At 35.9% G+C, this 25,124-nt stretch overlaps 1 protein-coding gene across 1 annotated transcript; it reads left to right on the forward strand.

The window, feature by feature from the left end:
- LOC105163837 lies at positions 7,579-15,585 on the forward strand. The gene is made up of 6 exons (XM_011082327.2): positions 7,579-8,142; positions 9,556-9,735; positions 10,085-10,207; positions 11,912-12,115; positions 13,012-13,176; positions 14,854-15,585. The coding sequence occupies exons 1-6, from the start codon at positions 7,912-7,914 to the stop codon at positions 15,229-15,231; spliced, it is 1,281 nt and encodes a 426-aa protein (XP_011080629.1). The 5' UTR covers positions 7,579-7,911; the 3' UTR covers positions 15,232-15,585.

Here is a 25,124-nt window from a genome sequence, read left to right on the forward strand (position 1 = left end):
TTGTGGTGGGAACTTGCTTTATATTTCAAGAAAATATATTCAGTGAGTTCGGTAGCTCTAATCTTCTCTCCTTTGATCATGTCTTTACACATATATACATGTATTTGCTGTGTGTGCAATACATTTTCAAGATATCTTTCAATGGGGTTCAAATGTTATACTGCGTCTGATTTTCTCCTGAAAAATTTACACCCATTGCAGAAGAAATATATGTGTTAAGAAAATGGATTATATGCTCGTGAACTCACGTTGAATTTTGATTCTGGAGAGATAAATTTTCATGGATCTGAGTATATTGTCCTTTGTGATTTGATTATTTAGGATCTGACGTTTAAAGGGTTCTGTTCCTAGTGTTCTTTCCAGGGTTAGGGTTAGGGTTCATGCAAATTCTTGATTGCCTTATGACCAGGACTAATGGCTAACATAGGGTATTTTCTTTGATCAGGAGGATATTAGGTTTACTTCTATATATATTGTCTGCCCCAAACAAAATTCTGCAGTTCTTTCTCTACCTCGAGGCATTAATTAGTCTAGGGATGATCCAATTCTTCTGATGGGGTGAGACCCAGTTTCTCTTTTCACCTCTGTGATATTAATGTTCCAGAATATGTAGTATTCATTCCTCATAATTCCTAGTTAAGTATAAATCCTCAGTAAATTATCAGACATATATATACAATGTGACATAGTCATAGTTAAATTTCGAGAAAAAGGCGTGACAGATATTGCTGGTAGATGTCGTAATGTTCAGTTTGGCAATATACAACTAGCAATGTTGCAAGATATGGTGAGGTCTGCTACGATGTAAATCATTTGCTATGCTAGGGATGTCACGTTGTCGATTTTTAATCGGATTTACCTTAACTTAGACCATCTAGAATTGTTTCCCTTTCAGAGATGGCCTAAACCTGTTGCATAGTATTTGGCTGAGCAGACATATCGATGCCTCTTGTTACATTTTTGCTTGTCCAATGATTTACTGGTACGTGCATTTCTTAAGTGGCTCCGTGTTGTGGATGATGGTTTGAGAGAGCTTCCTTCAGCCCACTCATGGATATGTGAAGGGTCTGAATTTGCTGCCGTCTCATTCATTCAAACACAGTAGAGGAGTTGAGCTCGTTGCTACTGTGAATGTGTGAATGATGCGGGAGATAAATTTCACCCTATCCCTTCTCTGTGCTTGGACTGAAGGGAGCTCCCTTTGCTTGTCTTTTCAATGTGCTTCTTATTTCATTTATATATCATTAAACTTGGAATGCAGCTTCATAAGGGGATTTCCGGCATCTACATTCACTAATTATTATGAGTTGATAATTAAACAGGGTAGTGATACTCATTAAATGGTTTGTTCTATATAGTGACCAGTTCATAAAATCACCTTTCCAGCTTTTCTAACTCAATGAACGAGGATCCTTTTCCAGCTAGTCTTTTTCTCTCTTTTGTGGTAAATTTTTCTCTTTTACATTCTTTTGTATTAATTTTTATACACATAACGTGTATATATATTAAGGTGAAATAGAAAATTCAATAGAATTTGAAACAGAAAATTCAATCAAAATGTTCTTTTCCATTTTCACCTCCTTTTTTATTGGTATATTTGGACTTAAATTTAACATGTTTATCATATACTTACCAATATATTTCTCATTTGTTTTAATGAAGGGCTCCTATATATACATATAGTTAAACAAAGTAAGACAAACAAGCATCCAAGAATATCAACACCTCCAACACTAAAGTGAAAAATTCCCAGATAAAGTTAAGGTAAACTGACATGAAAAGTCTCTCCATTTGAGGAGAAACCAATGGTGGGAAGAGGGATTCTTTTTTCTTTGTTTTTCCCTGTCAATGACAGTGTATAGACCACTTTCTCTTTTTCTGCAGCCCTTTAAAGCTGTCACCACCATCTACATATATACTCTTCCATTCCCAGATAAATAAGTGCATGTACAGAACTTACATTTGTCCCATGTTTACACAAACAAGCATAGGTGTGTAATAATACATGAAAAACACACACACACACATGTGTGTGTGTATGCAGTTGCAGCTTTGTGGTGGTGTAGGGTTGAGCTAATCTAGTGGCTAGTTCACAAACTCCGGCTTGTGCCTAAAATGGTTTTTTGTGGGCAGCCTATGCTATGCTATCTTGGAACTTGAAGCTAATGCAATTATCTATTGGTGTTTGTCGACGTTCGTGCAGCCCTTTTCACTTAATTAATACACGACACACACAGTTGTGTCTGCGGCATGACAATTAGTTTATTCAAACCAGAATATCTTGTTTTTGCCCTAAGCCAAAAACCCTTAATTATTATTTTAAGTCCTCGGACGTGGGGGGAAGTTTGTGTGGAAAGTCTCTCCTCTCATCTGAGGATTCTATGCAGTTGGAGCAATAAAGAAATGGAGTTCATTGTGCGGATCGAGACCGCAAGTACGATGAGTTGTTTTATTTCCAACTCACTTGTCTGAGAAAAATCTCGTGTGGGATTGTGTATGGGGATGCTTCTGCTTTTATATATATTATAAAAAGATTTGAGTTGAGTTTAGTTGGGCTCGTCTGCTTGCTTGCGTGTGGCTTTTACGCATGGTGATCATGGTTTCTTTAAACGAGTCGAGTTGGGTTGGGTGGGGGAGTTTTCGGACTTGTATGCGAGTTTGAGTTTTCTTTTTTGGCGAACAAATCGAGTTGAGTTGAGTTGGGTTGGCTTGGATTCTAAATTTTTTGACTCATGTGTATGAATTTGTGTTTTTTCCTTTTCCATGTGAACGATTTGAGTTGAGTTGAGTTAGATTGGGTTGGATTCATTATATAAAAAATAGAAGATTAGTGATAAAGAAAATATTAAGTAATAATTTTATTATTATCACTAATTATATATATTTAGTGACAAAAATGTTTACTTTGTTATAATAATGAATATCATAAGTTTAGTAATTACTATTATTTTGTAATATTGTTATTAGGATAAATTAGTGATTAAAAAATGTGCACAAAATTGTGCTAAATATGATTAGTGACTCATTTATAGTGACAATTTAGTTATAACAAATAATAATTGTCACTATATTGTTACTATAGTCGTGTCACTAATTGTATTTAGTGATAATTTTGTACATGTTTTTTGTCACTAATAAGTATAAGTTTAGAATTTTCACTCAATAGTTTGTGGGGGTAATGATACTTTTCGTCACATAACTTAGATTTTTTCATTTTTGGTCTCATTGGTTATGGTATTATTGTTATTTTTGCCCCTATAACTTTTAAAAAATAGTACTTTTGGTCTCATGACACATTTTTATATATATTTTAATGGAATATTACGTGGCTATTACAGCTTTTACACTTTTCAATCTTATATGTTGGGAATTCTCACTTTTGGTCCAATAACTTTAAAAAAGTAGCATCTTCGGTCTCATGCATTTAACAACCACGTATGCTTTTTTGTTAAACATCTAACAAACAGGTGTCATGGGACCAAAATTGATATTTTTTTTAATATTATAGGATCAAAAGTGAGAATCCTGTAAATAATGAATCAAAGGTGGAAACGCTCTAAGTTATAGGACGAAAAATGACATTTTTTTCATAATTTGTCAATAATATCATATTTTCTTGTAGTGATTATACATCTTTGGATTTTTATATGAATATGAATATGAATTTGAATTTATTGGTTTATGAATGTGATATGCATAAAAATAGGTTGGCCCAAAGAGGCCACGCGATCCAAAATAAGAAAGAAAAAAGAGGCTTTTAACATCTTAAAAGGCCTAAGAGGGCCAAACAAACGGCCTTGGCGGGGTGCCCAAGAAAACACATTAGCAAAGGAAGGAGGTTGAAGGTATTTTCCTAATCGGGTTATGATCAAAGCTCGATAAATATTCGGTCCGAATGGCTCACACATGTGGCAGTTCACTCTTCACGTGGCATCTCATCAACCTAGAGGTCAACATCTACATTGAACCACATCAGCCCTAGGAGGACCCACCCTCCTTGACAACTAGGTTAGCCTAGAAGAAGGGAGGCATCTCCAAAGACCCAAGATTCCTAAATCTAGGACTCACTGCAAAAGAGGAGTCCACGCATGAAAGGAGTCCTTTCTATGCAAAGACGTGTTTGTTGTTAACTGATCAGTTGAAGATAAAATCGAATCCTACTTTATCTTCACATATTTCGCCTCATTTTCTGAGAATAAATGAGGTCTGCAGAGTTCCAACCTAGGGGGACGCCCTATATATATAGGTGCAGTCCTCCAATAGGGACACCTTCAATCCCTCTATGGAGACACCCTCCAGAATCTAGAAAACTACTTATATTTTTGCTTTAACATTCGAATTGCACTATTAGCACAATTTATCTCATGAAATTGCTTACTCTATCACGACTTCTCATTACATTTTATTTCTTAGGATCATTTTTCTCCTAAATCCAAAGCTAATTTGTGCGTCGGAGTGCTAACGACTTTCTTGCACGTCCCCGATTCAGGATTTGTATTTGCTTCGGTCCAAACTTTGAACATAGTCCATATCAATTGAATTTGTGCTTTTTTTGGCCGCATCATAATGAAAGTGAACATTTTAATTTAAATTAAATTTGGCTAAATTTAAATTAATTATATGATAAATAGTTCCTATAAGAATTTTCCATCAGATTGTAGGTTTAGTTAGGTAAGGTGTGGATGGGATAAATTGTAGGCCTTGCAAAATGGTACTCTATGCCTGGGTTTTGTTTTCATTCCCTATCTTCATTTTTTTTTAATGAAAAATACGTATTAATAATTTTGTATATGGTTTTGTTTTGGGAATATAAATATATTTGGATTTAGTTGTGTTGAAATTAATATTTTTTTATTTGAATAATTTAAAGTGATAGTTTTATTTTGTAGTCGGATGATTTGTGTATTTTTTTTTATTTTAAAAAATTGATAATAATATTTTTTATTAACTCAGAGACGGCATGTCAATTCACTGTGAGAAGAATATATTATAAATTTATTCAGTATATAAGATTGAAATGAGAATAATGATGAAAAGAAATTAAATAAACAAACATTCTTTCTATTTAGGATTTTGAAAATTAAAAATTGAGCATGAAAATTAAATCAAAGTTGAGTTGCATCTTATGTCCCAAATGCTGCCAGTGACAAGTCCTAAATTAGAAATAAGATGTGAAATGACTTCACATATGTGCCCGGAAGATATATTTTAGAATTTGTTGAGAATTGGTTTAGGGTTTAATGACGATAAATGTATATATATATATATATATATATATATATATATTATGGTTGAATCTAATTGAAATCTCAGGTAGATCAATTATATATGATGTAATTGAACAAGTAGTAATTCTTGAACGGTTCCAACAAAATCCTACATTTTGCAAGATCTCCATATTTCTCGAAAAGGAAATTAATTTTCAATAAGAGAAGTTCTTATATGAAAAGCAAAATTTGACTGCCAAATTGGCTAAAGCTATTGCCAAGGATTTGTTTGATTCGAAATTTCCTAAGGTTAGTACAAAAGAAATGTACGAGAAGTCATTTATTAATTTTAAATCTGTATATAGCATAAAGGCTGCGAAACAAATTTTACCATTAGTTTTAGATCAGCAAACATTGCATTTGTTTTCAAAGTCTTTAATCACTAAGCATGTTAAGAATTAATAATAACAACTACACAAACTATCTACACCCACCATAAGCGTCAACATAATCTACACAAATTATATCTATATTTTGAAAAATTACACATACAGTCCTCTCTCGAAGAAATAATAATAAAAATATTACACAAAATATCAATATTTTTTTATTGTCAATGGTGATTTTTATAATTATAAAAAAATAAAAATAATTTAAAATTTTGACGGAACAAAATAGAAAACCTTTAATCAGACTTCGTTGCGTCAATTTTGTAACTTATAGGACTAAATAAATTAAATGGCATTCAAAGGACTAAAACTAATTGGAAAAAAATTAAAGGATCAAAAAAATAATTTTTCCTAAAAATTATAAAGTTTGAACAAGTTCATGTAATAAAAAATTATGATAATTCAATTTCTTTTTAGGGATTGTAATGAATATATTTTAAAGGGGCTAAATGATAAGAGAATTTCGTTCTAAAAATTATGATCAATGTTATTGAGGGGGGAATTTTATTACGTTTTATACTCTAGGCAGGTGAATGCAATAGTACGTATACTTGAGAGGTGGAGAATGTAATTAACCCTTTTATATATATATGTCTTGTAGTTTTTCAAATTTGTAATTTTGTTTAGAGTTAATTACACTTAAACGCTTTTTCAAAATGCAAAATTACATGTACTTCTCATATGAGAATTCTCAGTTTCTCACTAACCTTGGGTTTGGATAGAAGTATCGATGTCAGCAAATAGATTATATAAATTTTTAATTTTATCCCTTATTCAATATTCTCCTAGTAATATTTTTGGGATAATTATACGGTCCTCCTCTGAAATTTGGTGTAATTACACATAATTGTTCTATAATTTGAAAAATTACATTTAGTTTATATAGTTGTTTGTTTCTGTTTAACAAATAGATCCCTCTGTCAGTCAAAATTTATTGAATTTGTTGATATTAGCAAAAAAAATTGAACGTAAATTCATATGTATCTCGATTGGCTTATTGAAGGGGATAACTATTAATGGAGAATTCTCAAATGGGGTATAAGTGTAATTAACTCTTTTTGATGAAAAAACTATAATATTTGATGTAATGACATTTTATAGAAGATTAATAAAGATATTCATTTTTTTTTCTAATTTTCCCCTTATTATTAGAATATTTTGTCTATTGGGATTTATATTTTATTATTCAAGACTTTAATAAAATATATTTTAGAGATGATCAACTATTTACAATTTCTCTCAAAGAAAAAAGAAATAATTACACTCTTATTTCCCGAGTTTTGATGTAATTATACGTAAAATCTGTGGTTTGGGAAATGACATCTACCACCCCAAAGGTTTGCTTCTGTCTATAAATAAGTTAATCAATTAGTTAAAATTCACTGAACTTGCTTATATTAACCAAAAAAATCGCAAAAGATCTATATTTATCCATAATTGACTTATTACTGATTTATTGCAGGTCAAATAGATCTTTTTATAATCAAATTACCCTCATACGTCTTCGCATGTTAATGCATGTGATGAAGTATAACTTCGGCACTATAAGGGTAGTTTAGTCAGTAAAAAAATATTTAACCTGCTATAAGTCAGTATTAAGTCAATTGAAAGTAAAAATATCAGTCTCAATCAATCTTTTTGCTAATATCAATAAATCAGTGGATTTTGACTAATAAAGGGACTTATTTGTTAGATAATCGCAAATCTAAAGAATGCTAGATATAATTTTATAAATCATAAATATACATGTAATTATACCAAATCCCATATAAAGTTTAATTATCCCAGGAAAAGAACTATTTACAATTACATTTAAAAGATGAAGATGGAGAATGGGATGAAAATAAATGATGAGCAACTAATAATGAAATTTGGCGTTTGTTTTAATGTGGAAGGTAATAAGTAGCCCATTTGATAGTTGTGTTCAACCCAAAGAATCAGATCCAGATTCTTAGAATAGTGCAGAACGTGAACATAACGAAACTGAACTCAACTTTCGCTGGCGTTGACACTCCGCTTTTCGGCTTCCCTTCTTTCCTCCCGGGAAACAAGAAACCCACAAATCTCTCTCAATCCAATTATCAAAAACACAAGAATGGGAGTGTGAGTCAAAGCGGAATTTGAAAGGAGAAGGAAAACCGTAAATTCATTTCAACTGCTTTTCCAAACCGCCCAGAACTGAAGAATCTATATACAATCACGCCGTTCATAAAGGAAAAGAACACAGATTTTTCCGATTCGGATTCCGGTGAAGTATGGCTTACAGGAGGAGGCAGCAAGTTGGGAGGGGTGATTCCCTTTACGCGTATAATTACGATTCGAGCCCTCCGCCGGCGGCCGATAGCTCCTCGTCTTCGTCTTCTGCATCCTCGCTCGCCACTAAAGCCATCAGAGCTTCGTCGGCGTACTGGGATTCTTCGCTGTCCTCGGTCTACGAACAATCTGCTCTCCATTCTCCACGTGGTTCAACTCCTTCCTCTGCTAAGGTATCTTTTAGCCCCCCGCCCCCCCCAACCCCCATTTTCATTTCATGTTTTTATTAAGTATGTCAGATTTATTGTGAAGTGGAAGTTTTCTGTTTTGGTCTTGGTTGCCAATCTGTTTTATGCTACTTGTCTTGTGATCTATGATGCATTGTGGAAATTGCAGTTTACTGTAAGATGAATTAGATGATCTTCGCCCTTGATACAATTACATTCTGAAAAGTTTTGGGGATGGTTTGGATTTCTAGTCAGTTGCTTAGCCATGGATTTGGCTCCCGATTGCTTTTTGAAGGATGTATTTTCTGGAAAAATTAAGTAGGTTTAGAAGGATTATAGTTGAAGCGAGTTGGTGGGATCTGGATTTTGGGGATGAGGGAGGATATAATAGGATTGACATTGGATTGTTAATATTGTGGTTTAGGTTTTCAGGGAAATGGGAAGGGTTGAACTGGGGTGTTTCCCCTGCCGCACTGCCAGATCTTGTCGATTTGATAATTTGCATTAATTTTGTTTATATATAGTTAAAAGTTCAAAAAAAGTTGTCTGCATCTTTTTGAGTTATTCTTAGTTATTAAGTGGGTTCGGAGAGATTAAAGGGTTTGATTGGTGTGTTTCTAGTTCAAGGCAGGTGTGTGTGGGATTTGGTGGGTTACTGAGGGTTTCAGCCAGACCTAGACTGTTGACATCCCTATGTTTGACAGCCTCATTACCACTATTGAGACTTCTACAGGAAGAGCAGTTGGTGTTTTTGGCGTATCGTGCAAAGTACTCCTCATTGTGCACTACCTTTTGGTTGCACTGAAGATGTTCCAACGATGTCCTTATTTTAGCAACTGATATTGTAACATTTCATTTGAACTAAGAAAGTTCAAAATGAAAAATGTTTTCTTGTTTGCTTTGGTCCATAAGAAATGTTATAAACTGCGATCGGTTCACCCTTATGCCAATTCCTGACTTCATGGATGAGTGTGAGAGGCTGGAATTTCACCCTCCAGAGTCTTTCTCCCACCCATACTCACACGAAACCTCATCAGCTCCTCTTTGCGTAGGTTATTAATATGATCTGTCTCCATCTTTCTCATTTTCTATCATATGCATATGTATGTCAGTCCTCTTCTGCTTCTCCATGTGGATAACTGAATTTTTTTAGATTATGCTTGATAAATTGCAATTTATGAAATAGAGGATGCATCAAATGATTGATGATATAGGGACATGAATGGATCCAAATTTGTCTAATCCTAGTCGCTTTTTGTTGAACTAGTTCATGCATTTAGTGGAAAAGGATTTGGATTTAACAAAATCCTGTATGAATTTGACCATTCTCTGGTGCTGTGTGGATAGTACATGGACTGTACATATTCTCTAGGTCATCTTCTACAGTGGTGTAGTAATATTGTCGTTTATGGAATATAGGATTCATCCATCTATGACCATCCACCAAAGAAGAACATGAATGACTCTAAGCAAGGATTCTGGGGGGTGCTAGCTCGGAAAGCTAAATCGATTATTGATGATGATGGTAATATGGCTCGACCACATGAAACTCCTGGAGGGACAACACTTCATACCTCTAATAGAAGCAAAACAGATCAGGTATGAAATTGTTTATTGATATGTTGTTGATTGCATTTTGTTAAGTGATTTGATCATTTTGACCAGAATGAAAATCACAAATTGCATTCTATTGTATGAGGATAGAAGTTGCAGTAATAATTTTCTATTGTATGAGGATAGAAGTTGCAGTAATAATTTCTATTCTATGGAACGTCTATTTTTAATTTTTCCTATTCCAAATGTTGTCCAAATTTACTTTACATGGAAGATTTATTCTGATCAACTTTTCTGCTGTTAGCTATCAAAATAATCCACTTTTCATTTGGCAATACTATCTTTTGTTGTGATGCTTCCAGTTAAACTTATTTTTGTTTTTCTTAATTTGCAGTACGATAGCAAATATGACTCTCCGGGCCGTCAAAAGAAAGATGGTCCTGCATTACAGAAGGGATTAGATGCAATTGCATCATCGCTTAATTACATTGGCGGCACCATTGGCAATGCTCTTGAGGTTGGCTTCTAAATGTTCTCTTGTTCCCTTCTCTTTTGGAATCAATGGGACTGTTGTTTTGAGCTTTTTAAGAATCCATTTTCGCTTTTCGATGGGGATCTCTCCATTAGCCGATAATCATGAATAATTAATGAGATAGCATCATGCTTAAGTGCTGCTATGGCCAATTTCTGAGATAACTGATTTCCTATTCCACCATGTTATCTGGTTTTTTTTGTGGAGTGACTGATCCAGAACTGAAATTTTGGGGTCAAGTTGTTCTAGTAAGGAAGTTTGCTTAACTTTTAACAAAGGTACAACTTTAATCAAATTTAATTTAAAAACAATAAAATTATAGAAGTATAACCATAAACATGCTTTTAGCAAATAACTATATTAACTTAAAATCATTTGCCTTTACTAATTTTATTGGTGTGATGCACATCACTGCTTCATAATATATAATTTATCATGAAGTCCACAGCAAATCTTTCATGCGTTTGTCCCTTCCAAGCTTTTGAAGATCAGGACTGTTAACCTTGGAAAAGTTTGCATTGGGCGCCCAAAAAAACCATTTTCTATAGAACCCTATACAGGTGTACATATTACACCAGAACCCCCTCCCAACCACGGACCACCCAGAGGCTCCATGTGGTTGTAGAAGAATAGTAATAAGGCTAGCACTTCCACGCCTAAATGCCTTATATGTTATGCCTTTTGGTTTCAAGCAATATCAGTCCATATTAGTAGTCAACAAGGTCTTGATGTTAGAATTAGGAGTTATCAGTATGGTTTTAACTATTTATGGCAAAAACAATTGAGAGAATGTATATCTATACTAATATATAAGAAAAAGACCTTTTTATATCATAGATGGCGGTTATGACGCCGCAGCACCAATTTTATTGTTATGCCGATAATACCCCTAAATTAATTTTCTTTTGTTGCTTTCTTTCTTTTCTTTTTTATTTCTTTTTTGGAAATGTGATGTGTTAGTCTATATATATTTTTTATTATTTATAATATTTTAAAACGTGAAATTTTATTTATAATCGCATGCAGGGACGGCGTGCTATGATGACTAGTGTATATATATATATATATACCTGAGTCTTGTTAGCCCTCGTTCTTGAGAATCTGATTTGTAGATGCCCTTTATAAAAATGGCAAGTAAAATGTGTAGCTACATTTTGATAACATTAATCTTCTTGTACCCTCTTTTCTGATTACCGATTTGCTGTTACTGCTAATGCACTGCTTATACTTCTTCTGGAAGGAGTGTGGGGAAGGTCAATACCTGCAGGACAAAGTGACATTTCATTTGGACAGGATTTGCCTTTTAATTTGGGAAAACTCTTAACTCAAAGATTGGCTTACCTATAAGGGTATAGCGAAGTTTTATTTATTTATTTATTTTTTTTTTTTTATAAGGGTATAGGGAAGTTGTATGATGTTAGTTTTGAGTTTTTATTGTGAAATAATTTCAGAATTATGTACTCTAGTCCTGTTTAGTAGCCATGTCGAGAGGATATGAGTACATAAGTTTATCACGGAAGCCTCAAATGTTATGATGCCATAACAAGAAATAAAATTAAAAACAATCTGAACTTTGATAGTTCTTTGCAATTATTTGCAAGTGTCTGGAAACATATTATTCGACTGTCTACTTATCCTATATTTTATTCTTTTGACAATATTGATGCTGTACACTGTGGCTCTTTCCAGGAGGGTATCACAGCAGTGGAGAACCGTACTGCAGACATAATTCAAGAGACTCGTAAGATTCAAATAAGGAAGAAGAGTGGTAGCTCCAGATCACCGAACGAGGCTTCAAATCTCAGTAGCTTGAGACAACCACCTACTACGCAGACTAATATACAACCTCAGATGCATGCTGATTTGGAAACGCAGCTGAAGGCATCTCGCGACGTAAGGTTGCAACTGTGTTGCATCAGTGTTAAAGCACAACTATTTTACGCACTGTCTTGGTTTTTTATCTTTATTTTATTTCATTTAGTTTTCTTCTAACAATATGAACCCATAATGTATGTATGAAATGAGCTAACAGCATCTGATTTTAAGGAAATTGGTGTTTTAGTCATAAATAAATTATTTGAACACTGTAGTGACATAGATTCATAGGAAATAAAGGATGCTAAAACAAGTGAGAATAAGGATCTTATGTAGACGTTCTAGAACCTGTTAAACTGTTCGGTGAGATGTAGGAAAACAAGATGTAAGGAAAAAAAGCAGTCACAGGGTGGCTGCCCCCTGTCTTAGTCCCAGAAATGCTTTGCCTCAATGCAAGAAAACACTTAATTGAACATATCCTTTTTTGGGTTATAGCACAAACATCTTTAAAGGGTCAGCCATTAAGTCAATAAAACCCAATGATACCAAGGGTCAAAAATATTTTACTGGGACTTCTGTGCTGAGATGACTATTAAGCATGTAAAACTTGCTGTACAATAAGTTCAGGAAAGCATGCAATGGTGGTTGGAGATGTACTTACCATGTTTTCTTTAATCTTCTATCTTTGTGTCAGTCAAAATGCTTCTGCTTCTGGTCCTACCGATTGACATTTATAAAATAAGGTCAGCTTGCATCCATTGGAAGTTATACAGTGTTAGACTTTCCTTTATGTTTCTGAAGCCTCACCGCTCTGCTTGTTTTGGTGGTAATAATATAAAGAACTGAGCAGATGCTTTTGGTAGAAAAAGCATCTGAGCTATGATACTCAAGATGTAGCTGCATGGCTCATTCTTATGAAGTTAGAATTTTTTTTATTTCTTGAATGCATGATAGTCATTTGTTGCAAACCTCAGGTTGCGATGGCAATGGCTGCTAAAGCAAAACTTCTACTGAGAGAGCTGAAGACAGTCAAGGCTGACCTGGCGTTTGCAAAGGAGCGTTGTGCTCAGCTTGAAGAAGAAAACAAAGTCCTCAGAGAGAGCCGTGACAATGGAGACAACCCTGAAGATGATGATTTGGTGAGTAATCTCTCTCTCCTGAAAGAGAACGAGACTTTCTCTACTGTTCTTACCCTTGAAAATGAAGATGAAAAATCTGAATGTCATGGTCGGTCTCTTTCCGTATCACTGATCTTTGATGTCCACTTTAATTGCATTTTACATCAGAATTAATGGCAGCTTTAATTATAGCTTTCTAAGACGCATTACAAATATGTTTATTGTGTATGGAGATATCTTACATCCATCAAACTTCTTTGGATATCTCCTTGTCTGGATATAGCAGAAGTATGAAGTGTTTGATGTGTCAATATGTGGTAAATTGGAGATACTAAGGATTATTGGGAAAGTCTCTGAGAAGTTCTTTAACTTAGGGTGTTTGGCTAGGCTTGCTTGAACATCTTATATGCTCCTACATCTTGGAAAATAAGATCCTAAAACGTTTGGATAAAATAAGATGATAAACCTTATAATATGTTTTCACATCTTATAAGATGTTACTATGTTTGGCATAATAAAATCTTTATATCGGGAAAATGACCAAAACTGGACATGATACCGTTAGAGTCAAATAAGTAGCTATTTTTTTGTTGTATCTAAATCTTTTGGAATTACTTTTGGTTAGCATTAAACTAATACTTCCAAATCATGAAATTTTAGATAACCTTTCTGCATGTTAATGTCGGACATGTTATTCCTCCAGGATTACCTAAAACATTAATTTCAAAATTTCCTGGTGGATGTAGTTAAGTGATTTTGCTGAAATATATATCAAAATCATTTGAGATGATTGTCCGTCAATATTTTGTGAATGATTAACACTCAAGTTGCCTACTGATAATGCTCATTGCTAATTGGTTTTTACGAATCTTTATCTTTATTTGTTTTTTAGAGGAAATCTTACCATATTTTAGGCAATTTCTTTTTTAACAAGTTTCTCGAAGTCTGCTACAAGATCCAATTTACATGCAAATTTGTCCAATGAAACCACAAATCGAATTTATGTACATATTTGTCAAGTAGCATTGTGATATCAAATTTATATATATTTTTTGTCATTTTTTTCTATAAAATTGTATACAGATTACCTTGTTATTGGCATTTATCTATTTCAAAACTCCTGAGTTAACAGGTGATGGCCATTCTTTGATTTAGTGGTCTTGTTAATAATTATTATTTCAGTATCATGGCTGAACCCATGACCTAACCGACATTTTGATATAGAAATATCTGCTTGTGTATATAATTGGCTTTCATTTGTGTATGTGTGGCCTATTGTTTTCAACCAAGAGAATTTATTTAGTTAACAAAAATTATGCTGAGGGGAGGGGAAAAAAGAAAAGGAAGGTCATCTGCTTGCCAGAACTGTAAATCAGGGAGATGCAAAGAGATTAACTTTCCTGTTTCCTTTTGTCCTACTTTATGTTTGAGACCCATTGTCGGAGTAGAATTTTTAGTCACTGTTGGTATAGGCATATCATGTCTCTAACTTTGGCGATGAACATGTATCTTTTTTCTTTGTGATGACATTGAAATCCACTATTGACCGGCAATTATTTCTCTTTTATGGTCTGTGCCTGCTCTTTATGGTCCTGTTCTCTCTTTCTCCAAAGAATATGCTTAAGTTTACTGTGGACCTGTTTCCAACTTACTCATTAAATACGTATTTAATTAGTTGTTTACTGTGTTCCATATCAGATAAGGCTTCAGCTTGAATCTCTTTTGGCTGAGAAAGCTCGTCTTGCACAAGAGAATTCAGTCTATGCACGGGAGAACCGTTTCCTGAGGGAGATTGTTGAGTACCACCAGCTCACCATGCAAGACGTAGTGTATCTGGATGAAGGCACTGAAGAGGTCTCGGAGGTCTACCCCATCAAGATAACTACAGCGCACAATACGCAGTCCTTTGGCACAATGTCTGCAGGCTCTCCTACCCCAACAATTCCCCAAGGTGCAGTTCCCCAGAGTGTCTCTCTTGGTTCCATGCCATCCCTAGAGCTCAAAGAGGTTCCCGAAACTGTCAACACAGTAAACCCTTATGTCCAAATGCCAGCAGAAGATGTTAGAAGACATTAACTGGAATTGGTGGCACTGATTGGATTTTCATTCCATTTGAAAAGGTTTGAAGTTGTGTCGGTATTGGTTGCTTATTTGTTTGTAAAGTTGGTATTCATCGGCTGTTTACTCACAATTTTTTGCTGTAAATTATTCTATTGCTGATAATCTCATCCCACCAATGTATCTTCGGTTTAAGATGAAAGGGCTAAAAGGGTCCCCGTACGCAGTCATGTTGTAATATCTTCTTTTCTTTCTTCTTGGTACTTTTTTCTGTTTCCAGGCCCCACTGTAAGCTTAGCTTGTGCTTCATTCCCCACAGTGTGATACTGCTGACTGAGAACTGTATATTAATCACAGATCTACTTCTCTTAATCTTGTGTGACAGCAATGAAGGTAATTATAGCTATAATGTTTACTCATTTTGTGTTTGCACAGTCTGGATTCTTTATGACTAACCACTGTTTAATCTTATATATAATTTCATCTGTTAGTATACAAACCTTGTTGCTGTGAGCGTGTTATAGTTTGTGGGCCAAGTAGTTTTACCACATAGGATAAAAGATGTTTGAGCAATTATGTTACCTTTTTACATCTAAAGTTGGCAATCTCATCTCAAAAGTTTAAATTGTCTTTCTACTGCTTTTTTGCCTTTTTCTGGAACAGTGAAAAGCAGCAACAAGAACCGAAAAGTGGGTCTTGACATGTTGAAATAGTAATTTGTCTTTTTCTTTTTTCAAATTTTAATAGAAAATCGAGAAAATAAGTGTAGGATACTTCACAAATTGGAAAATTGTGGACGAATGTGCTTGTGTTTTTTGTATCAGTCCGAGTCCTTGTAAGTGACCTACTATTACCAAAACCTGAGGCTTAATTATGTAAAAATCAACATATAGGTCATGTTTAATCCTACCAAAAGCATTTGAGCCCACATAATAATTATGGTAATATTCGACTTTAACCTCTCTAAATTACAATGATTATAGCAATATTCGACTTTAACCTCTTTGAATTATAATGATTTGTAGAGAGATTGATAGTCGTGGAGAAGCGAATCTTGATGATGGACAAAAGAAATCCTTATTTTGCAATAAGGGTGTGTATTAGGTTTTCAATTTTTCTCAATGTTAAGGGTAAAATATTAAAATTGCTATCTCGTGGTAGCTCAAATAACTAAATGGTGAATGCAAAGTTCTACATTTATGGGTTTGAATCTTCAAAGATGTGTGGGTACTCATCTAATTTTATCTAAACTTATTATTGATGCATGCAAAAGCCGCACTTTTGATGAAATTTTGGACTTGAGATCTTCTAGGCCAAATTCCGCCATAAGGCGGAAGTGGGACCTGCAAAAGAAATGCACTCCGACGCAAGTTAATACACATTTTTAAAATGATAAAATTAAAAAAGAAATATATAGTAATGAAATGGCGTGCAATAATGTGAAAATGATTAAGAAATTTGTGCTAGAAAAAATGCTTGTGTGAGTAGTAAAATGTTACCCTTGATTGCGGGGTCAAACCAGCTTTGATTGTTGAAGTCCCCCAACAAGTAAAGAGTCTCGTCCCCCAGGGAGTTGGGGAGGTAGTTGTTGCGGATAGGCCCCCTCAAAATTTGATATTATTTAGAGAGGTCTAAGAGAGTCCGACCTCGTTGGGGGAGATCAAGACGGGATAGGAGTTTTGCTGACCGTATTCCAATTTCCTAGGGTGGTTGGCAACATGTAAGGCCTCATGGGGTCCTTGTTGTATTCCACGTATACTTCCTTGTGACCTTTGCCCAAATAATCTACCATCACCTGGGCAAATGTCCTTCTGGCGGATAGAGTGGCATTGAACCCCCTGCCCCCTTGGATCTATAGACTCCCTCCTTGGGCTTTGTCCTCCTTGGCCCTAGTTAAATCCACACACATCCTCGATTTGTCCCTGGCTTGGGGACTAACACTATGTTGGATAGTCATTCAGGGAATTGGACTTCTTTAATGTGTCCAGCTCTTAGAAGCTTGCTTACTTCAGCCTGAATGATTTTATCTTTCTTGGGTCTAAATTGTCTCTTTTTTGTTTCGCCAACTTCACGGAAGGATCTATCTTGATATAGTGTGTAATTACCTTAGGGTCTATCCCCTCCAAGTCCTAAGGAGTTCAGGCAAATATATCAGCATTTCATTGGAGGCATCCAATCAAATATTCTTTGATTTGTCCTTGCATTTGAGACCTAATACGAGTGATCTTTTCAGGATCCCCTAATATTAACTCCAGGATGAGTTCTTTCGCATGATATACTTTAGCAGGATGTTCCCCCTTGGAACTTGGCTCTTTTGGGGGCGTTAGGCCCTTTCCTTGCCGCTTGCGGGACTGTTACTATGAAATGCATTTGAGCCCACATAATAACTAGTGGCAATATTTATCTTTCATCTCTCTAGATTACAATGATTGGTAGAGAAATTGTAAGTCGTGCAAAAAGGATTCTTAACGATGGACAAAAGAAGTCATTATTTTGCAATAAGGAGCATATTAGGTTTTCAATTTTTCTCAATGTTAAGGGTAAAATATTAAATTGTTTATCTCTCGAAAGGTTAAATAACTAAATGGTGAATGCAAAGTTCTTCATTTTATGGGTTTGAAGAGCACCTTATGTGACGAATATGTTCGAAGGAAGCCAGGAATGTTGGGTTCTTAAGTATTATTGCGAAGAGTAACCCAGAAGAGAAAGGATACGAAAAGGGAAAGCATGCAGATTGAAATATTCATTCAAGGATCTCGAAGGGAAATCTTACAAGGACGAAAAGAACCACGAGGACTACTTTGGGGACCTACGAATAAGAGAGCAAGTTCGGAGCTACTGGAAAATCTACAAGGTAGGGAGGTAGGTTACGAAGAGACATGAAGACCTACAAAGAGCGATTGAAAGGGTCTACGAGGACAAAGGGAAGCATTGAAGGAATAAGTTGGAAACCTATGTTGGAACGCAAGATCAAAACAACAAATGAAGAACACAGCAATTGGGAGAAGAATGATTTCTCCATTCTCAGTTAATGAAGCTCTGTTGAATCTCTGTTACAGCAGAAGACTTAGACTGATACAACGTATATATGACACTTCACTAAACCACCTAATAACCAACTAACAGAAAAATTAACTACTTGGCCCAATAGGAATACAAATAAATGACGTAGCACTCCACACAAGCAACTTATCAACATTACATCAGTAATACAAAAAACGTGTTTCTATCATGCACTTTTCAGCCTGTATCTAAGACTCCAATAGCTTCTTCATCATCACCAGCCTGTTTGGACTTCAACTTCTGCTGCTGCATTTCATGGTGCTGCCGCTGCTGCTGGTTACTAACTTCAACATCCCCCCCACAAGTGGGACTGGGATCAAAAGAGACAAGGCCCAACTTGGAGATGAGTAATAAGAATGATTTTAAAGGCAGAGATTTGGTAAAAATATCCGCTAACTGCTGAATGCCAGGAACAAAGGAAGGTGACACAAAACCATCCTTGTAAGCATCCCGAACAAGATGACAGTCCAATTCGATGTGTTTAGTACGCTCGTGGAAGACCGGATTTGCCATGATATGTAATGCAGCCTTATTATCACAATATAAGTCAATGGGAAGAGAGACAGGAACATCAAAATCAGACAGTATATAGGAAATCCACCGAAGTTCACAAACCGTCGAAGCCAAGCTCCTGTATTCCGATTCTGCGGTAGACCTCGAAACAGTCGTTTGTTTCTTAGTCTTCCACGACACCAACGCATCGCCAAGGAAAATGCAATACCCAGTGAGAGACCGGCGAGAGTCTAGACACGATGCCCAATCGGCATCACAGAATGCACGAACAGTGAATGTGTTTGAAGCTGGAAAATATAGTCCCTTAGAAGGACACCCCTTCAGGTACCGGACCACATGTAACGCAGCTCTCCAATGCGACTCACAAGGTTGATTAAGGTACTGGCTGAGCTGCTGCACCGGATAAGAGATATCCGGCCGAGAGAATCCCAAATAAAGCAAACGCCCAACAAGCCTTCGATAAGAGTCAGGCCGAGAAAACAGAGGACCAGAACCTGCAGCTAGTTTCAATCCTGAAGGAAAAGGAGTCGAGGCAGATTTAGCTTGAAGAAGACCAGTGTCCTTCACTATATCCAATACATACTTGGTTTGAGCAATGTACAATCCTGAAGAACTCCGTGCTATCTCAAGTCCAAGGAAATACCGGGCATCCCCCAAATCTTTGATAGTGAATAGGCTGTGAAGATAGTGCTTAACCTCAGCAATTTCAGCAATGGAAGGCCCCGTGATGAGAATATCGTCTACATAAACCAGTAAGGCCATGAGACCTGAAGAAGAAGGTTTCACAAATAAACAGTGATCATGTACCGACTGAGTAAAACCATATGAAGTAAGCGTTAAGGTAAACGCGGCATTCCATTGCCGGGAGGCCTGTTTAAGGCCGTACAATGAGCGTTGTAACTTGCACACCGTATTGGAAGGGACAGTGTATCCTTCAGGAGGCAACATATATATATCTTCCTCGATATACCCATGGAGGAACGCGTTATTTATATCGAGCTGCTGAATAGGCCATGCACGAGCAGCAGCAATGGCAAGGAAAATCCGCAGAGTCACAGATTTTGCAACCGGCGAGAAGCTATCCGTGTAATCAACGCCTTCTATTTGACTGAACCCCTTCGCCACCAAACGTGCCTTATGCCTCTCCACCGTACCATCCGCCCGAAGTTTGGTCTTAAAGACCCATTTGCACCCAATGGCACGTTTGCCTGCTGGTAAAGGAGAAAGCTTCCAAGTATTGTTAGCTTCCAAGGCCTTCAACTCTGTATCCATGGCCTCTCTCCATTCTCTGTGTTTCACAGCTTCAGAAAAAGACACGGGCTCCTGCAAAACAGACAAGGAGGCTACAAACGACATATATGCAGGGGTATGTGAATGCAGTGAAGAGGGGTGACTGGTAGAACAGACAAAATCATTTAACCAAGTAGGCGGATGGGAAATTCTGGTAGAGCGTCTGAGTGAAGGTGTAGCTGCAGGAACAATTTCTGAGGTTGGAATAGATGGTTCAAATGATGAAGGAGTGTTTGGAGGTTCTGCTAGAGTGCAAGTAGGGAGATCAATAGATGGATGAATCACCGGGAGAGGGCAAGGTGAAGGCTGATCCTGCGAAACAGAGTAAGGGAATATGTCTTCATAAAACTGGACATCTCGAGACACAATGATATGATTGTTGTCCATGTCATACAGTTTATAGCCCTTTTGTGTCATCATATATCCTAAGAGAACACACTTACTGGCTCTAGGATGGAACTTAGACTTGTGAGGATCAACATTGGTGGCAAAACACAGGCTTCCAAAGGTACGAATATGGTGATAGGTTGGGGAATTTCCAGTAAGTTTTTCGAAGGGTGTTTTCCATTGAAGGATTTTGGAGGGTGTTCTATTGATTAGGTAGGTTGCAGTGAGTATAGAATCGGCCCAAAATTTCAGAGGCATTGATGCCTGAAAAAGCAAAGCTCGAGCCACATTCAAAAGCTGCCTATGCTTGCGTTTTACTCTCCCATTTTGTTGGGGAGTGTAGGTGCAGGATGTTTGGTGTATGATCCCCATCTCATTGCAAAAGGTTTGACACTTTTGTTCAAAAATTCAGAGCCATTATCGGACCGAATGACTTTGATTTCCTTAGAGTACTGGGTTCTAACCATGGAGGCGAAGGACTTAAGGACAGAAGGTACTTGAGATTTCTGTTTCAAGAGATAGGTCCAAAGGGAGCGGGAATGGTCATCCAGGATAGTTAATATGTAGCTGCAGTTTGTGATTGTATAGGCAGTGTATGGTCCCCAAACGTCCAGGTGAACTAGATTAAAAGGAGCCTCACTTTGGGATAAGCTCGAAGGAAAACAGGTTCTAACTTGCTTAGCTTTATGACATATCTCACAAGGTTCAATAGATTCCATAGTGACAGAAGTGAGAAAAGGAATTCGTTTCATTATTGGCAAGGGAACATGGCCCAACCTATGATGCCATGTCCGAAGATTACAATGCAAATTTGCAGAATTACAAAGTACAGAGGAATGACAAGAATTTTGATGAGATGACTGCCGAACAACATACAAGTTCTTGTGTATATGTCCCTCAAAGAGGATGGCTTTGCTAATTTGGTCCTGCAATAAACACTTTGAGTCAGTAAAATGGAAAACATAAGAGGTATCACGGCAGAGTTGGCTAACGGACAACAAATTAACAGAGAAAGAAGGAAGATATAGGACTTGAGTGAGTGTGATATGATGATTTAACTGGACAATGCCAACATACGCAGCGGTTTTATATGTTCCATCAGGGAGATGCACGTGTTTGGGTTGTGAAGGAACAACAAGAGAATGAAATAGATTAAGGTTAGTGCATATATGGTTTGTAGCCCCAGTGTCCAAAATCCAAGAACCCAAATCAATCTCTGAAGGTGTAGTAACATTACCAGCAAATTCGATGTTCTCGCTGCAGGCAAAGTTGGAGTAGTTGGTGATAGGATCACCGGTTGTATTGCTTCTTTGCATCAGTCTGATTAGGTCCGCCATTAAGTCTGTCATCTGCTTAGTGTTATTACTCCCCGCAGAAGTCTGTTGTTCATTTGTCGCTGCAGCTGCAAAGGACTTAACCCCAGGTACTTTCTTCTTCTTCTCATTCAAGGTTTTGTACCAGTCTGGTACTCCATGGACTTGAAAACAAGTGTCTAAAGTGTGACCGGTTCTATGACAATGCGCACAAGTCAGAGTTCTCTTGTCTATGTACGATCTCTTCTTAGTTTGAAAACTCTCAGCACCATTTTTCTTGACCTCCTTTGATGCAAATTGATAAGCCATATGTTGAGGTACAGCAGACGTTTCAGTATGTACTTGCCTTTGCTTTTCAACCGTGAAGACCATAGAGAAAGCTCGTTCTAGAGTAGGCAGAGGATCCTGCATCAGCAACTGACTTCTCTCGTTGTCATACGTCTCGTGTAATCCCATAAGAAACTGCATCAACTGCACGTGTTCGTTCTGTTCTTCAATCGCCTTATTCACCCCACAGGTGCAGCCACCACACGTACACTTTGGACTGGGTGCCAAACTTAACAGTTCATTCCAGGAAGTTTTCAGCTTTGTCACATATGCAGTAAGAGACATGTCATGCTGCGAGATGGAAGAAATCTCGCGTTGAATCCGATAGATCATCGGTCCGTTGCTTCTGCCGTACCGACTTTGTATCTCCAACCAAAGTTCTCGAGATGAGTTAACAAACATAAAGGATTCAACAATTTCTCTGGATATGGAATTCCATATCCAGGAGGTAACCATAAGATCAACAAGACGCCACTGCTCAAATGAAGTTGATCCTATCTCAGGCCTCGGAAATGAGCCATCTATGAAGCCTAGTTTCATTTTTGTACCTAAGGCAACATAGATGGAGCGACTCCATGGTAAAAAATTCGTGCCGTCCAGGGGAGAAGTAGCCAATATCATGCTAGAATTCTCCGAAGGATGTATATAAAGTGCCTCTCGCTCTAGCTGCTCTACCGCAGATCTGTTCGAGCTTGATTCCGCCATAGTTCTGCTGGTTCAATTCAAAGAAAAATCCCAGAGACCTTCATATAGAAGGCTCTGATACCATGTTGGAACGCAAGATCAAAACAACAAATGAAGAACACAGCAATTGGGAGAAGAATGATTTCTCCATTCTCAGTTAATGAAGCTCTGTTGAATCTCTGTTACAGCAGAAGACTTAGACTGATACAACGTATATATGACACTTCACTAAACCACCTAATAACCAACTAACAGAAAAATTAACTACTTGGCCCAATAGGAATACAAATAAATGACGTAGCACTCCACACAAGCAACTTATCAACATTACATCAGTAATACAAAAAACGTGTTTCTATCATGCACTTTTCAGCCTGTATCTAAGACTCCAATAGCTTCTTCATCATCACCAGCCTGTTTGGACTTCAACTTCTGCTGCTGCATTTCATGGTGCTGCTGCTGCTGCTGGTTACTAACTTCAACAACCTACAAGAAGATACGAAGATAACTATGAGAAATATCTCAGAAAAGGAGTTATGCACAAGCTTATCTAAAAACTCCTCGAATGATAAAAGATCTCTAAAGAAATAAGTGACTGGACTGGCAGAAGATTAAGTAAAAGACATCTAGGAAGATTTTTTAATGATTTTCCATACAAGACCCATCCCTTGCTCATCCTATAAATACATCGGTGGAGGAGGATAAGAGATGCCTTGAATAAAAAATAAACAAAACAATAAACTCTTTCTACGTTGAGTTACACAAATCATACGTCATCAGAATCTTATAAAATATGTGGGTATTTATTTAATTTTATAATTTTTTATTTCATTAATATATTAATTGAATTTGATGTATTATGATATTACTGCATCTGTGGAAACATTAATAAAACTATACAATTACTGCTTATATAAAACCAACACACACACACACAAAGTTGTACACTTGAAATTCTTTTGAATCTCTCAAAAGGGTGAACCAGCAAATATATATATGCACAGACAGCAAAGAAATCCCATCTATCAAGCAAGTGAATTTGTGTTAATCACCGACACATGTTTGCTTCAATTAATCAAAACATATTTATTTTCTATTAGTAAAATTATGTGTTTGATTTCTTGTGTCAATAGGACAACCATATTGATACATATTGTAAGTACATATCAATTATTTAACATTCAGAAACAAAGAAAATTCATGTGAGTCTAATGAGGCAAATTATGAGAATTTTACCGCAACTTGGTATAGATTATAATTTGCTTTTCATTTTATTCTATCGTAACTCGTGGCATGCCATCTTTATATGTACATATGTTAAATAATATTTTATATTTAAAAATATATTATAAATAAAAATAAAATATATAAACCAGCACATTTCATTCTTTAAAAAAAGATTGAACAAAAAGAAATTTAAGATAAAGGTATTATCGATAAAAATAAAAGAAATTGAGGTATTGGTATCACAAATCGTCATTTATAAATAAATTTTTTTTATATTAGTATAGATATTAAAAATATATGATAAAATGTATAACATACCTAAGTAAATATTTACATATTAAAATAATCAATCAAGCATATGAATGAAATATAACATATAACATTTTAAATTAAAATAATAAAGTGAATCTAGTCCAATCAAGTCATATCTTTTTTTATTCTCTCTCTCTTTTATGTTTTCCAATGGACGAAAATGCAAGGGATCATAATTAATATAACAACCTTCCTTATATAGGGAAATATTCAATTTGTGACGGTCCCCCAAAGATGTAAAGTCTACATAAATCGCACATTTAATGTATTTATCAGCTTAGTTCTTCTAGCAAGAAATTCATATTCAAGTTAGGCTGAAAAATAAATCAAATTATTTAATATTTGATTTGAATCAATCAATAGAAAAGCTCGTTTTGATTTGATTCGTTCAATTTAACAAACCAAATTTTGAATTAGTATGTTTTCAAGTTTGTTCGATCAACATGAAAATAACAAAATGTACTTGAAATATAGGATTTTCAATTCTCTGCTTGTCGTAGATAGAATTTGGCGCATTGCATGGACATAGTGTTGAAGTTGATATTGTACGTGAGTTGTTTGCAATCGATCTTTTTACTTGCACACACGAAACAAATATCGAACTACTTCATCTTGGCTTATAATCGATTTGATTAAAGCCCGTTCAAGTTCAATTATATCAAAAATCAAATCAAGTACTCGTACAATTTTTTCAAGCTCAAAACAATTCAAAACAAGTATGACCAATTATGCATTCAACTCGATTTGATTTATTATTAACTCTAATTCAAATAAATTGGGGTCCATAAGATATAT

Source organism: Sesamum indicum, linkage group LG6 (assembly GCF_000512975.1).
Source record: "Sesamum indicum cultivar Zhongzhi No. 13 linkage group LG6, S_indicum_v1.0, whole genome shotgun sequence".
Taxonomy (NCBI): domain Eukaryota; kingdom Viridiplantae; phylum Streptophyta; class Magnoliopsida; order Lamiales; family Pedaliaceae; genus Sesamum; species Sesamum indicum.